The sequence below is a fragment of the Euleptes europaea genome, chromosome 4 (genome assembly GCF_029931775.1).
Source record: "Euleptes europaea isolate rEulEur1 chromosome 4, rEulEur1.hap1, whole genome shotgun sequence".
Classification (NCBI taxonomy): domain Eukaryota; kingdom Metazoa; phylum Chordata; class Lepidosauria; order Squamata; family Sphaerodactylidae; genus Euleptes; species Euleptes europaea.
The window spans coordinates 68,181,972-68,197,927 of record NC_079315.1 but is presented as its reverse complement, the minus strand read 5'-3'; the positions used below and the strand labels follow the sequence as shown (position 1 = coordinate 68,197,927).

The 15,956-nt window shown below is 42.4% G+C and overlaps 1 protein-coding gene across 1 annotated transcript in view; it reads left to right on the top strand.

Moving 5' to 3' along the window:
* The first annotated feature begins 3,740 nt into the window (after window positions 1–3,740).
* Window positions 3,741–15,956, top strand: part of HSD17B4 (hydroxysteroid 17-beta dehydrogenase 4) — a 74,339-nt gene continuing 62,123 nt past the window's right edge. Inside the window, exons 1-2 of the mRNA XM_056848474.1 lie at window positions 3,741–3,817; window positions 8,047–8,100. Coding sequence (XP_056704452.1) covers window positions 3,760–3,817; window positions 8,047–8,100 — 112 coding nt within the window. The 5' untranslated portion in view covers window positions 3,741–3,759. The remainder of the gene's footprint in view (window positions 3,818–8,046; window positions 8,101–15,956) is intronic.

The window sequence follows — 15,956 nt, the reverse complement described above, 5'->3', positions numbered from 1 at the left end:
AGAGTCACCAAATTGGCAGCATGGCTTCAAGGGACTCTCATTGCATGAACCCCAAAGTTTGGGAACGTTTGGGACAGGGGGTCTGATTTTATGGGGTTTACAATGCTTCTCTATGGAGGAGGGGGTTGACCCCTCTATGGAGGAGGGGGTTGACCCCTTCCGGACACCATAAAATCGGACCCCCTGACCCAATCTTTGCCAAACTTTGGGGTTCATGCAAGGAGAAGCTACACTGAAAATTTGGGATATCTACCTCCAAAAATGCCTCCCCCAGAGCTCATTTAAAAAATCTCCATAGGGAAAAGCCTGGGGAAAGCCGAAGCCGAAAAAAGCTGAATATCTATTTGGCTGATTCGGCGATTGGCTATTTGGCTTCAGCTTTATTCCCAGGTTCTCGTATTTGGAAAAACAGAAATGTGAATATTGCCGAAATGGCTAATTTTGGGTTTAGGTTTATCGATATGCACAATCCTAGTTTTGTAGCATGATACTCCCCCTAGTGGCGAAAACAATAGTTTTTTAATAGAGTTGTGTTCACTCTGGTGATTACTATCTTGTCTCTATGTATGTTGGGGATGTAATTTTCTGTTATCCGGTGTTATGATCAGATAGAGCTTGAACACAGCCATATCAGCCTAAAGAAAAACCCAAAAATAAAAGCCACAGGCAATCTGGGGAAGTCAAAAATTGTACACAGGAAAAGGTATGTTTTCGGATTGCAGACTGTTGTAACTAAAAGGGCAATTTATTGGCAGTGAGTTCCATTGGGTAAGATAGGACTTACTTCAGAGTAGACCATTTCATAAGGTCCTTACTCTGCAGAATGTGTCTGGAAGATGGTTCTCTCAAACCATGGACGAAGAATAGCAACCAGCATCACCATTCTCCTGAAAATACTTGAAACTGTAATTTCCCCTGTCCTTGGGTGTGCTTAGGATAAATCAGATCATGCATTAATTAAATAATATTTTAATGTGACACCTGTTTCCCAAGACTAAGTCAGCCTTATGATCAGGATCACTTAGGAAAAATATAGGCCTTTAAAAGCTCTTGGGTCTCTTCTGTTTCCTTCTATGATGCAGCTCTCTTCCTGAGAGATTTGACTGTTCACCACTCTTTAGAAAGGAATTAAAGATTGGGCTTCTTTACTTTTCTTGGTCATTTGCTATAAAATAGGGATAAGAAGCCTTCCTTTCTCCAGACTCTGAGCTCAATCCTGAAGGGGGGTAGATCCACAGTGGCTGTGAGCGGCGGAGCCACGCTGCCTCCTCAGAGGCTTATCGGCTGCTGCAGAGAGAAAAAAAGCAATTTAAAAAATAAAATAAGGGGGAAATGCCCCATAGTATAAAGCGGGGTTGTGCCACCCAAAAAGGTGGTGCAGCCCTGCTGCCACTCAAGGGGGCATTCACAAGGCGAAAGGGAATGCCCCTCATGCCAGATGGCTGTGCTGGCAGCAGGGGCTGGCAGTGCCCAGATGCCAGTGTGTTTGCCCTGCACCAGCATAGATGCCACTATATTCCGTGATAAGATGGCACCTACGTTGGTGCAGGGTCAAGCCAGCTCCTAAGGCGCTTTGCCTCCCCTTCAGGAATGGGCTGCCCACCTACTGTAATAAATCATGGGCCATTGTAAGCTTAAATTGTACATTGAAAATAATGAATACTGCATTGGACAGTGTGACTACTGTCTTAAATATATTTTCAAATCTAACTAAAATACCATGACTCATTAGAAAGATGGGGTAAGGAGGACACTCTGCACTGGTCTAAATCTCTGTACCAGAACATTGGTGATATAAGTGGTCTGACTGACTTAGAAGTAGGTACATCCTACTTTAAAGTCAATGCTGCTTTTATTTATAACATGCCCAGAAACAAATGGATAGCCAGTGGGACTATTTCTCAGTAGCATGAGACCATAAGAAGAGCCTCCAAATAAGCTTTGGACCACCCTGAATCATTCATCCCCAGTTTCTGGAGACTGTCCCCTACAATGTGACTGACAGGCACTGGTGCCCTGTCCAAACACTGGTTCTGGCACCACAAGTTTCTATCTTTGATGCCCCCCAAGAAGGCTCTGTGATTATGTTGGAAAGATGCCTGAGTAAGAATCTGGGGCAGCTGCATGCACAGCATCCCAAAGTGAACTTTAGAACACGCTGAATCACACATCTGGAGTCTGGGGGTGATGCCAGAACCAGAGTCTGGATCAAGTACCAACACGTCCTCTTGCAGGAGACTGCCTCTAGAGTCTGCAGATGTATGATCTGGAGCAATCCAAAGCTCATTTAGTGTGTAGAAAGCATGCTGCTGCTCCAGTTCCTTCGGGCATCTTTCTAATTTAGGGGGTTACCACACTTGTATTCCCAGTGATGTATTAAGAGTTTGAAAACGTTATAAAAAATACTGTTCGCACTTTGTTTGGCCCCTTTAGCTGTGAAGACGTCGTCCATCCATTTATAAGCTGTGGTACCCAAAAACCCTTCTAAAGCAATGTTTTTTACAACATTGTCAAACTCTTAATACATCGTTGGGAATACGAAGTGCGGTAACCCCCATACTCATATAGGCTTCCTGAGGGCATCCCAAATAGGAACTCTTGGTGCCAGAACCAATGTTTGGACTGGGCACTGTCCCTTGAGGTGCACAGTCCCCAGTGTATGATTTTGAGTGGGTCAAAGTTTATTTTGTGGTACAGCAACTCCCAGATTCTAAACCTACAGTGCCCTATTTGGGAACAGCAAGTGCAAAAACTAGGCTTAGGACTAGGAAACAGCATTGGTCCTCTAGGGCAGAGTCCTCTGAATGATTTGTGCTGGTCCAAAACTTATTTTGCGGTGCACAGCTTTAAAACTATCATTAGTATGTGTGATTGGATTTGTAAACAGAACTATACAGTACAGATAAGAAACTGGGGACCAACATCAGCCTCCGGATGCTGCACAAATTTAGCCATTAAGTTAACTTAGTGGGGTTTGCGTAATCTAACATATCCTTAACCGTTGCTCCATTCTATTTTGTAGCACAAAGCGACAAAATGTAGTTAACCAAAATACAGTTTAATACAAATTTAAATAGAATGTAATTTCTGGGTTAATTAAACGGCATCACGCTCAAGATAGAATTGGCAATATCCAGGATGGGACGCACTTTTGTATGTGTTATGTGATGTATGTATATCTGGTATGTTTTTATGCTGGTCTTGGACCGGTATTAAACTCTCTCTGTAATATCCAGGATGCTTTCCCAGGCCCGTTTCCATTTGAAAGATGCACATCCGCTGGTTTGAGTATCCATGCAAACTTGCGATTCGCAAGGATCCTGTTTTTCTTGTTAGACGCTTCAAAGGTTCATCTGTACTTGCCAGCCCACTCGCGTGGGCTTTCTGCGGGCGCATCTCACCCGCACACGAGGCCTTCGCAAAAGCCTCAGCAACTTTCATCACCTCCTTGCCATAGCAACCAACTGACCTCTAGATGAGAGCCGGAAGCCTCCAACCCGCGGCAGCTTCCGCCCCTGCTTACCGCCGTAGCCCAACCTGCGGACACGCTGCCCTGTGATCCCCTAGGCTCCCCGGCCCCGCCCCTTGCTTTCTCAGCGGCGCCCCTCGTTCCCGATCGCAAACTACATTTCCCAGGATGCAGCGCGCCCCGACGCGCACGCGCGTTGCCCGCGCCCTTTGCCCTCCTCTCCCACTTCATCTTTGCCCTGCGTGTTGACAGGCTGCTCGGGCAGAAGGCGCGCGGGTCTTTGGTGCGGGATGGCGTCTCCGCTGAGGTTTGACGGGCGGGTGGTCCTGGTGACTGGTGCCGGCGGAGGTAAGCAGCCACTTGGGTGGTTTGGGAGTCTTTTCTTCGGGTATGGGGAAAGGGAAACCAGACGGGTGGGCGTTAACCCGTCGGGTCCTGGATCGCAAACAGCTGCAGGACAAGTAGAGGAAAGGAACCTGTGTGCAGATCTGTGGTGCGAAAACATTGCAGTTAAATTATAAAGTGACGTCGAGGGGCCATGCTTTTTTTTAATGAATTTTTATTAATTTTTATAACAAAACGTAAAAAAATGCAATAAGTAATACAAAAAAATAATAATACAAAACAGTATCTACTACTTATTAATACATTCACAATTACCAAGTTTTTAAAACCCAAAAGATACCCCTTCAACCCTCCGCCCACCGTCAAAATGTGACCCATCACCCGACTTCCGAAGAAGTGTCTTAACAGTTTCAAAAATATCTATCAACAGTAACATATAAAAATCTTAAAACTAATTTCTATAACTCACTAATTATAATAGTAAAATCCATTTTTGCCAGTTTGTTCCAATATGTCGAGTGACCATGCTAAAAAAATCTGGTTAGCCCCGTAGTTGACAGGTGCTTCTGAGCGTTCCCAAATGAGGTACAGTTCTCCCTCCCTCCCTCTCTCTCCCTCTCTGTCTCATACCTAATTTTTATGAAGTTTCTCTTCAACATGATGTTCCAACAAGAGTAAATTCTGGGCACTTTTATTCTCCTCCCTGCCTTCTCTTAAGTAACTCACAAACGAGAAGGAATAACAACTTGGGAACAAGCAAGAAGAGACCCGAAGCTGTAGTCTTTGGTCATTTATGCATGGGAGGTTTTGCCTTGGATCAAATCAAGCCTGAACTGACCCTAGAAGCTAAAATGACTAAACTGAGGCTATCGTATTTTGGTCACATCATGAGACGACAAGAGTCACTGGAAAAGACAATCATGCTAGGAAAAGTTGAGGGCAGCAGGAAAAGAGAAAGACCCAACAAGAGATGGATGGACTCAATAAAGGAAGCCACAGCCTTCAATTTGCAGGATCTGAGCAGGGCTGTCAAAGATAGGACATTTTGGAGGACTTTCATTCATAGGGTCGCCATGAGTTGGAAGCGACTTGACGCTTAACACACACACAGATGCACATTTTTCCCATCTGAATTCTCAAAACTGCATTGGGGGCTTATTTTTGAGTTTGGAGAATTTGGATGGGGAAAATGTGCATCTAGAGAGGGGCAAAACCTCCCATGGAAATGTTCCTGGCTTCAGTGTCACAGGGCTGTTGCAAGTAGCTGATGGGGAGGAGTGAGTTAAATCAAACTACAAGGATGAAGCAACTGCCAGGGAAGATATCAAATGTAGATAACAAACTCAGATTGCGCTTTTATGCCTACAACTTTAGCTAGTTCAGCAGAATGACTTGAACTTGGAAGCTGCGTGCCCTCAATACAAAGTGTTTTGAGTCTAGTTTAGGACTGCAGAATATACAAGTACACCCAGAGGGTTTTGAACTACGGCAACAAAAAAAATGAGTCCTAAATCAATTGTATATTAATTCCACTTGTTAGTATCGTTTCGGTACTTGCTTTAAATATTAATATCCCCAAATACTTGAAAGACTGAGCCCAAATTATTTGGATGTTCCTTTGATGAAATATGCTGTTTGTAAGTTTGGCACTGGCCTCCATTATTGGCAAGTTGCTTAAATTTGTTTGTAAATCTTAATATCTACGAAGTCTAATCTTCATGGGTTAATTTTGTTAGTTGCTCAACAATATACATCCCTATGAATGTTGCCTCCTAGTTTTAACAAGGCTTTTCCAAGTACTGTTTTCACCTGTTTGAAAAGACGCCATGGTTTATTATAATTGACCAGTTTAACAAATTAATATATACAGTCCCTATCCACTCATAAAACTTGTGAAAGCTGTCAGTTTGAGTACTTTTAAACTTACATTTACAGGCCAGCCAAGTAGACATTCAAGCTTTATTGCTGAGTAACGTTGGGAGTGAAAATCAAATCAAATTTTTTTTAACAGAGTAACAGTTTGTAATGCAGTGTGCTGGTATGTCTTTGTTTGGAATTTTTATTTGATTTTATTGGTTATTTCCCCCAATTTATAGCCCACCCTCCCTGGCCAAAGCTGGAAAGGGGTTATCCCTCCTGTGCACCCTGGTCAGGGAACTTTTGAATGTGGGATATACTGGTTCAAGTCTACCTGGCAGGAGAGGTCCACGCATGAAATCCTTCAGTAATTATAGCGATTTTTGCAATAAATACAGACAAATCTGAAGTCTTACTCTGATCTCTTTCTGCACGCAAATCTGGCCAGGAACATAGTAGGACCAGTATCTCCTCCTTGTACTACCTGTTCTTACCACACACTTAAAAAAAAAAGCAAGTACTTCTTGGTACCAGAAAAACAGGTTGTGTATTTCAATATAATTAAGTCTTATTTGCATAACGGTGTTTCTAAAGAAATAGTTTCGGACACGTTGTCACATGTTTATGGTAAGTTCGGTCTTAATGGTGGGATGTATGAAAACTATAATTTTTGTCATGACTATACAAGAGTGTTTATCTCAGACTGTTGTTCAAAGCCTTATGGGCATATGAAACTGCCTTTCCCTGAGTAGCCCAGTATTGTCTATGCCAACGGTTCCCAAACTTTTTGAGTCATGGAGCACTTTTTAGGCGAGAATTTAATCACGGAGCACTAATTTTCACCTAGCACCTATATACTAAATCAAATGACAGTAGTATTTTTCTTTCCAGTCTCTTCACGGAGCACTAGGAGATGTTTCATGGAGCACCAAGTGCTCGGTGGAGCACAGTTTGGGAACTGCTGGTCTACACTGACTGACTGTGACACTGAAAGTCCTCTTCTGCTGTTTGAAATCTGTAACTAGAAATGCTGTGGATTGAATCTAAGATCTCTAAGTATAAATCCAGTGCTGTTCCATAGAGCTGTGGCTCCTCTTATAGTAACAAGACCTTAAGAATGCAGGAGAAATAACATGCAGGCGAAATCTCATAAAATGTTCACTTCTTAAAACTTTTTCTACAGTTTTTGAAAATGGCCATTTTTCTTGTGAAGATACTTATGTATTACCCTTTCCATGCAAACTTTATATGCATATGAGGGTCTTGTGTGTCATATACAGTGTGCACACCTGTTTCTTTGAAAAAACAATCCACATTGGTTGTCAGTTAGAATCAGTATATTTTTAAACAAGCTCTTTCTTTTTAAAGAATTGGGTAACATGTGCTTGCAAGCAAGACTACTTGGTGTTCATGACCTACCAGAGATGCACATAAAAATGTGACACTCACCAGGGTATCACATCACACGTGGCAGTTGAAAAATAGAGTTAATTCTACCAGTAGAAAGCTCCATTAACAAATAGCGGATACACAATCGTCACTGTAGGAAGCACTGGGGAATTCTGAAAATCTACAAAAGTGGTGTTGAATTACAACATACTTTTAGGAAGCTTTAGCTACAAGGACACTTTGTTGCCATCTCAACTTAACAGCGGTTCTTCCTGGATGAGTGGCTTGAGAGCCTTCTTCCAAATAAGCACAACAAAAGGAATATTGTTTATTCTGTGAAGGCTCTTCTTTGAATTTGTATGTAGCCTATTTTTGCCTAGCCAAGTGCTCTTCTTAGTTGGTTTGGAAACAAGTTCATTTCAGTGGGAAGAAACTATAAAGTTCTGTCCGTGTGTCGTAAACTTTCGAAGAGTGCTGGGCCGCTGAAAGAGTTTTTGTCACTAAATTATCAGTAGTAGCAAGGTTGAGAGAGGGATATGCGGAAACAAAATTGGATTGCTTTACAATGTTATATATTCACTGATGTTAAACTTTTAAGACAACCCTACTAACTTGGTATGTAATAGATTAACCCAAAGATGTTTCTTCCCTTCATCTATTATGCAAGATTAAAGTGTGGTTGGGAACTTTGGTTATCAAATGTTTTGCAGTTTATTACAAGGAGCTCTGAAGACAAAAGCAGTACAGTTCGCTTAGATCATAAGCATAGCTTCATCGGGATGGCCTTTCTGGGTACAGGACCACTGAGTAAGCTGGAGCATCTCTAGCATTAACCTTCTGCTTCTGAGGTTGTTAACCTCATTATCTGATTGCCCTAGTCTATCTGGGGCAGCTTCAGAATGAATTTTGCTCATTAGTCATGTAATTTTCTCTTTAAACTGATTTTAAAACAATTTTAAAATTTCCTTCTCTTTCATTCCTGCTAGGATTGGGCAGAGCATATGCTCTGGCTTTTGCTGAAAGAGGAGCTTCTGTGGTTGGTAAGTCCACCTTTTGATCTTCTGCCAGCAACCTTTGTCTTCATAACTGTGAGTTGAAATGCTACAAGTTATTCTGTCAACCTTTGCACTTTTTCTTAATAGTTACTTTCTGAACTTTTGAAGGTCAGCTCCCTTACTGAGCGGCTTTTCTATTGAAACTTCCCTGACCTAATTTTGATGGCATGGCAGAGGTGTATGTGGAGTCACTTCTGTGTCTTGCACAATGCTGATTGGTCCAGCCTTCCGCCAGAAGTGCAGCTCATACTTATGGGCTGGATACTTACCGATTGCTAAGTGGTAGTTATAGCTAGTTATTTGTACATTAACGTTAGCCAAAAGCAAAGTTACTTGTGACAGAATAAAGCCACTTGAAGTTTTGCACAGGGTGTCTTAGAGCAAAGCTTCTTAAACTGTGGATCATGACCCCATATGGGGTCGCGTAACTGAATGTGGGGATCACAAAAAATACCAAAGAATTGTTTTAAAATAAATTTCTTTGTTTGTATACCTGTTTTATATACCTATATACCTGGGGTCGCGTAAAAATTTCTTGGACAAAAAGGGGTCGCGAGTGGAAAAAGTTTAAGAAGCCCTGTTTTAGAGAATACTGTTTGTAATATTATGGAAATCTACATGAAATAAAGGTTATTTGGCATGAGCTTTTGCATATAGTCAGCCTTGATGGGCAGGGATTACTTTGTCTGCTGCATTAAAGGCAACTGAAGAGTTGCTAAGTCAAGATAATTTGTGCATCCATGCATAAACTTCATTGTAAACTGGATGATGAACTCATTTCTCGCCCTGCCCTCCCTCCCAGGAGCTCAGAACAACCTATTGAGCAATCCAGCATGGTATAGTGTTTAGGAGCTCAGATTAGAAAATGAGAGACCAGGTTCAGATCCCCACCCCGTCATGGAAGCGTGCTGGGTAACTTCAGGCCAGTCCCTTTCTCATAGCCTAACCTACCTCTTAGGCTGGAGGTTGTGAGGATAAAATGCGGGAGAGAATGATGATGCAAGCCACTTTGGATCTCCATTGGGGAGACACAGCTAAATAAAAATGAATTCCTGGTCATCAAACCAGCTCTTCGAGGTAGGTTAGGGTGAGAGTAAGCGACTGGCCTAGAGAGCTTTGGGTCTGTGAGGGGTTTGAACCTGGGTCTTCCTGGTCCTAATCAGATGCTGCTGCCTTGCAATGGCTCTGGTTAATTTCCTGTTTAATGAGATGTGATGAGGGGTATACCCAATCTGTGTGGTAGAATAGTTTCAGTTTTTACTTCACAGCGGCAGTGCTGATGCCTTTCTGTTCTCCACCAAGTTTTATTGCCTTATTTTCACTTGCTTCCCGTTACACGTGGTGATACTTCCAAGCTTCAGGCCGCAACCCCTAAACCTATTTTCTTATGCCAGTATGTTCCACTGCAATGAACTGGACTTGCTTGTCAGTAGATGGGTTTAGGCAGACAGACGCTACTACTATGCCCTGAGGTGTCAGCAACTAATTTCCACTGGTGCTTATGTAGCATTTGTTGGGCCAATACTGAATTTTTATGTCTCTATGCATAATTTAATGCCTGGGAACCAGGCGAAAAGTCATCACAGGGCCAGATGGTTCCTGTAATGAATAGCTGTAGTTTTGCAGGAGCTTATGTGGAGGGTGGCCTTTTCCATTCATCTGTATGGAGGAATCATTCCATCCTATTTAGAGAGAACATTTTTACTTAGTCCTGTAATGGACAAGATTGTTAGATTGCACAACAAAATGTTGTTGACACTATAAGGAGCAGTGAGTTGAGTATGTTTTACTTTGTACCCTACTGACACCAAGCTGCTAATTTGCAATATTACTTTGTGAACTTGAGCACATCCCAAACAGCCTTGGAGACAAAGTGTATATATTCAACCCTAGATTTTTGTGGCAGTGGTCATGTTAAACAACAATTCCAAGATGTACTGACTGACCTTTTCTCATGCCCTGGTTCACTCTTCACCATGAAGTGACTACAGAGGTCACCTTGAGGTGTAAGACAAGAAAATCAAATGCCAGCCTTCCTAAAGGCAGAAAATACCTAATGAACAAAAGCTATTAGAAATTAAGTTGTTATACTGGCAATAATTCAATCAAGGGGTTATACTGAAGGAGATAAGGTTGCCAACTTCCAGGTACTAGCTGGAGATCTCCTGCTATTACAACTGATCTCCAGCCGATAGAGATCAGTTCACATGGAGAAAATGGTCGCTTTGGAAATTGGACTCTATGGCGTTGAAGTCCCTCCCCAAACCCTGCCCTCCTCAGGCTCCACCCAAAAACCTCCCACCAGTGATGAAGAGGGACATGGCAACCCTAGAAGGAGAGGAATATGTGAGCCTTGGGCTCTTTTCCAAGCTTCCCAACCATAGTCTGGAGCGTCATCTGAATTGTTTAAGGGTGTGTACCTAGGCATGGGAAATGTGTTGCTCAAATTCTCAGGCAGTCCAGAAGTTGCAGAGTTGTGCTATAAGCCTGTCCAGGAACCTCAGCTTTTATATTTTAGCATAGCTTTATCCTTTTGGAGAACAAATGTCCCATTCATTTGTTGACATTTGCAGCTCTAGCAGCATGCAAAGCTCCTGTGTTGCTGCCAAGCAGCTCTTCAGTAGCTCTAGGCTGTTTTTTTGACTCGCAGATTGAGTAGCTGCGATCCGAAGGAGCTGCTTACCCATGCACAGGGAGACTACATGTTGTCGTGTATTGTCTCTTCAGTTTTCCCTGCAGCAGCTCCAGGAATTTCTCATCCCATTTAAACTGTTGTTGGAGCAAGCTGCAGTGCCTGAGCTGGGCATGCAGACCCTTTTAATAGGGGTTAACAGCTGTTTTGGATTATAGCCTTACTCTGGAAGTGTTCGCAGTTAATTTAAATGCAAACCAGCTTCATTTTTTATTTAACTATGTCCAAAATATGCCCCCAAAGCACAAGCTGTGGAGCACTAGAACAGGATCCTCTTGCATCCAGCTTTATATTCTATAGCTGCCAATATGGTTTCTTAGCTTTTTCAGACTTTTTTTTAGAATTTTCAGGAAAAAACTAGGCATTTTCAGCAGAGGTGTCAGTTCTGCTCTTATTGCCTCATGTCGTTTTAGGTTAATGTATAACCATACCAGTGTTTTGTAACCTACGGTGGAAGACAGTTAAAGAGCTACTATCCAGGACGCCAGAAATCTGCACAGCACTTTGTTGCTGTACCATAGTTTGTTTGTGCATTCAGCTAGTCTTGTGCTAGTTTCTGCATTTGTGGCTTTCTAGAGCTGGTAGAAAATAAGCTGGTATCATTCAGGTGCTAGATGGCATATGCTCCAGAATCTTTTGGCACTAAGGCCAGCTGTACTTCAGCAAGTCTGCTTTTGAGGTGTACCCAGTGTATTGGGCCATTCCTGCCTCTCTTCCATAGAGATCGCCACTGTGTAAGGCTGCTGCCACACAGCACCTTCTGGTGAGGAAAAAAGCAGGGCGTTAAATCAAGAATCAAATTAGCAAACGTATTGTAAATGCTGTTGCGGAAATCTTAAAATCAGCCTCTCATTCTCTCACATAATCTCCAGTGCTGATAAGCAGCTTTGGTGTTTTCAGTCTTGATTACCAGAGTTTCACTCTTGCACGGTCCTTAGTGTTTGACCTCTCGGTAAGTACTATAAGGATTGAACTTTTCCCTTATGTGCTACACCAATCTGCAAGACAGTCAAGATTAAGAACTGATTGTTAATGTGCCCTAACATTCTGTAGATCTCTCTTGCATGCTTCATGTTATGCAATTCCTGGTGGCAACATTTGCAGGGATCTTTAGCTGTGTCCACACGCTTCATTAAGGTGTTGTAACCGCCATGTCACTCTGCTTTTTTAGATCCAAGGGAAGTTTCTCCATAGTGAGCTTTCATGCAGGTGCCTGAATTGCTGCTGAGTGGGCTCTCAAATTTATTGCTTTCTAATGTGGCCTAGTTTATGCCTATGTTTGAATTCAAAAGGCTTGCCTTTTATATCGCCAGCCGCTCTGTGTATCAGACTGTTAAACATTTCTCTTGTGAATATTTTAATATATGTCGGCATCACTCTTGAATAGCTGTGATACATTTTGCTCTGCTTTTCCATCCAGACTTTCAAAGAAGTTTAATGGGAGGGGCTGTGGCTCAGTGGCAGAGCATCTGCTTGGCATGCAGAAGGTCCCAAGTTCAATCCCCGGCATCTCCAGTTAAAGGGACCAGGCAGATAGGTGATGTGAAAGACCTCTGCCTGAGACTCTGGAGACCTGCTGCCGGTCTGAGTAGACAATACTGACTTTTATGGACCAAGGGTCTGATTGAGTATAAGGCAGTGTGTTCATGTGTTCAAGAAGTTAACAGTTATAACACTAAAAAGTAGCAGCTGTGAAAAAACAAGGAAAGGAAAATATCAGAACACAAAACAACATCAGAAATGACAGCAGCAAAAATAATGAAAACCTCATGCAGAGCTGAGGTTAAAAATCTTTCTTGTAAAATGTATGGCAAGGCAATGTTCCTCTCCACCACCACCTCTGGTCATTTGAATATGACCAGACGGGTGTCTCAGATCTCCCGAGGCAGAAAATTCCACTACTTGGCTACCACCTCTGGAAATGTCCTATTTTGTCTGCTTATCCTAGGTAGCTCGTATGGGATGTGACAGAAAGTAGGGCTGCTCCTGAAGTGTGTGTGCATTGGTCAGGTCCATGTCAGTATTTGTCTAGAGTTGCCATTCAGGGGAACAACTCTAAAAATTGCACCTCCAAGGACTAAAAGGGTCAGGAACCTTACAGGCATCTCAGTAGGCAAAATGGTTCTGGCTCAGATGTTGAAATTCACATAGATGAAAAGGAACAACTCAGTAATCTGCTATGAACATGTAATGGTGCATGTATAAAAATATTTTTTGGGCTAGCTGTACATGTGCATAGAGATCGGGGTGTGTGTGCATGTTTGGGGCATGTACCCAGTATGCACCCCCCAATATACATATCTGAAGTGGCAATAGTGGCATAAGAACTGTAACACATGCCATTTTAAATGTTTGGATGTGCTCTTTGTTTTAAAGAAAACTTGGTAAGAATACCTCTGGTTTAAAAGTGTACATAAATGCTTAAGTACGCATTAAGTACACTCTTTGAACGATGATACTCTCTCAAATCTATCAGTTTCATTGTCTGTGTTGTGGTTCCGGATATTTGTGGGTCTTCGTAACCTTTGAAATGCTTTGCCACATGAAGCTGGGGTCTTGAGCATCCACCCATTTTATGACAAAAAGAAACGAGTAGTCATATAGTCTGATTGCAGATAAAAGGCATCAGTTATAAAAACTCCTGCTGTAACCCTTCTAGCTTATATGCTAGACCTCCAAATGTTAGTAACTGGACCTGAAGGATGCCCACCGAGGACAAGATTAGCACGTGTTTACAAGGAGTTGTAGTAGGGGGTCCTGTGCAGGCTGCCTGCTTAGTTGCCTAATTACTGTGCATCCAGCCAAAGCTTTTTAGCTTTTGCTTTGGCAGTAGGAGTTGCGGTGGTGAAAGACACCCAGAGCTCTGTTTGCTGTTGTGTGTGTTTTTTCCCCATTCATGCGTGGCCCCGTGGAGCGTGTTTTCTTAATTGTTGCTGTCTTGTTCCTCGCTGTAATTAGAAATATCTGCCGCAGCAAGCAATCTGCAGGACTTTTTTTTTCTCTCCAATGAAAAATAACCCAATCTAGCAGCCTTGTTTAATATTTGAAATAGCAATATAGTTTTGGAGTAATAATTAGGCTTCTGCTCGAGGATATTTATTTTGTGCTACCCTTTAATTCAGAAGTCTTCTCAAGTCTGAGGACATATTTTTAACATGCTCCATCAGCTAAGATGAATTATTGAACACGCAGTGGAAGCAAACAGTAGGTTGCATTCTGTTACTTAACCACATGGGGGTAATGCTGCACCATAAAAAAACCTCTGCAAGTAGAATTCACCTTCTTCCTTTAAGCTCTCTTCCTAGATAAGTTGGTTTGCATTTTTATTATTATATAATCTGTGTCTGCAAACATGTAAATAGCCCCTGCATCTTTTCAGCGGTTCTAAAGTACTGAATTGCAACTCACTAGAGAAGGATTAAAAACAATTGCTGTTTCTGTCTGAATATAGAATCTAAGTACACTAGGGTAGGGGGAAAAACCTGTAAAATAAATTTTTGCATCCAGGACGCTTGGGACTCTTATGTTTAACAATCCGTTATGCTTTCACACAGACATAGGCAACAGATGGCCTGCATATGGCCCCAAGGTAGTTCTCTTCATCCTTGATACTCTTGTCAGAACTTTGACAATCCCACTCTTAGTCTATATGCATGTTGTGTGGTTAAATGTATTTCTGGTGTTAATGTTTGCAAAGACATTTGAGAACATATATAAATGCTCATAGGCAAGCCACGTTAATTAAAATTCTAAAGCCGTTTGCTCCTGATTTCTAAATGCAGACAGCATGATTTAAATTTGAAGTACTGACTTGAGCTTTTCATGTTTGAGGAGATAGGGTGCGTCCGCTGCTCGTATGCAGCTGCATTTAAAAAGTAGGCCTGTTATATAATGTGGGGGGTTTGTTGTTCTGTCAATGTATGCAGCATTGCTTTGTAAAGTATTTGTGGCAGACACATAATGCCACAATGTTGCTGAAACTAGGAGTTTTAGGTCCGGTCAGACGGGGCCTGGGTGGGAGGCCTCTTGGGAATGTCGCCTTGGATTCTATAATGGAAGAAATGAAGATCATAGTGATAATTCTCTAAAGAAGTAATTATTAGTGAGTGCTTTTAAGGTTGTCATTGCCCAAAATAGAAAAAAGTGGTTTCACTGGTCCAGTGCTTTCATGCTTAGGTAGGGTTGCCAGGTGCCTCTTCGCCACTGCTGGGAGGTTTTTGGGGCGGAGGCTGCGGAGGACAGGGTTTGGGGAGGGGAGGGACTGCAATGCCATAGAGTCCAATGGCCAAAGTGGCCATTTTCTCCAGGTAAACATCTCTATCGGCTGGAGATCAGAAGTAATAGTAGGAGATCTCCAGTTAGATCCTGGAGGTTGGCAACCCTATGCTTTGGGAGGCTTGCTATGAAGTGTTCCAATTGTGCTAGTGTAGCTGAAGCAATAGAAACATCAGAACCAGTCTGGTTAGCGGTTCTTGCTATGATCTATGATTGAAGAGTGGAGTGATCTCAAAAAAGTATAGGCAGAACCCACTGAGCCTCTGTGCTCTCTCAAAGTTAAAGAAACCCTTGTTCTGGTTACTTCATCCTTGATTAACTATGTTCCCAGGAATTCCTATGGAGAAACCACCTTGAGCAGTGTAATAAATGATTGTGCCCTCACTAACGTCTTCTGAGATGAATCCATTGCTGCCTCTTCCTCTGCCTCATTTGTTGTTAACATTTTATTCCATTTCCCCCTGCCCAAATTAGCCTTCAAAAACAATACGAGTAGCAAGATTACTTTGAAATGTGGTGTTGGAGGAGAGTGTTACGGATTCTGTGGACTGCCCAAAAAACAAATCAGTGGGTTATAGATCAAATCAAGCCTGAACTGACCCTCGAAGCTAAAATGACTAAACTGAGGCTATCGTATTTTGGTCACATCATGAGACGACAAGAGTCACTGGAAAAGACAGTCATGCTAGGAAAAGTTGAGGGCAGCAGGAAAAGAGGAAGACCCAACAAGAGATGGATTGACTCAATAAAGGAAGCCACAGCCTTCAATTTGCAAGATCTGAGCAAGGCTGTCAAAGATAGGACATTTTGAAGGACTTTCATTCATAGGGTTGCCATGAGTCGGAAGCGACTTGACGGCACTTAACACACACAC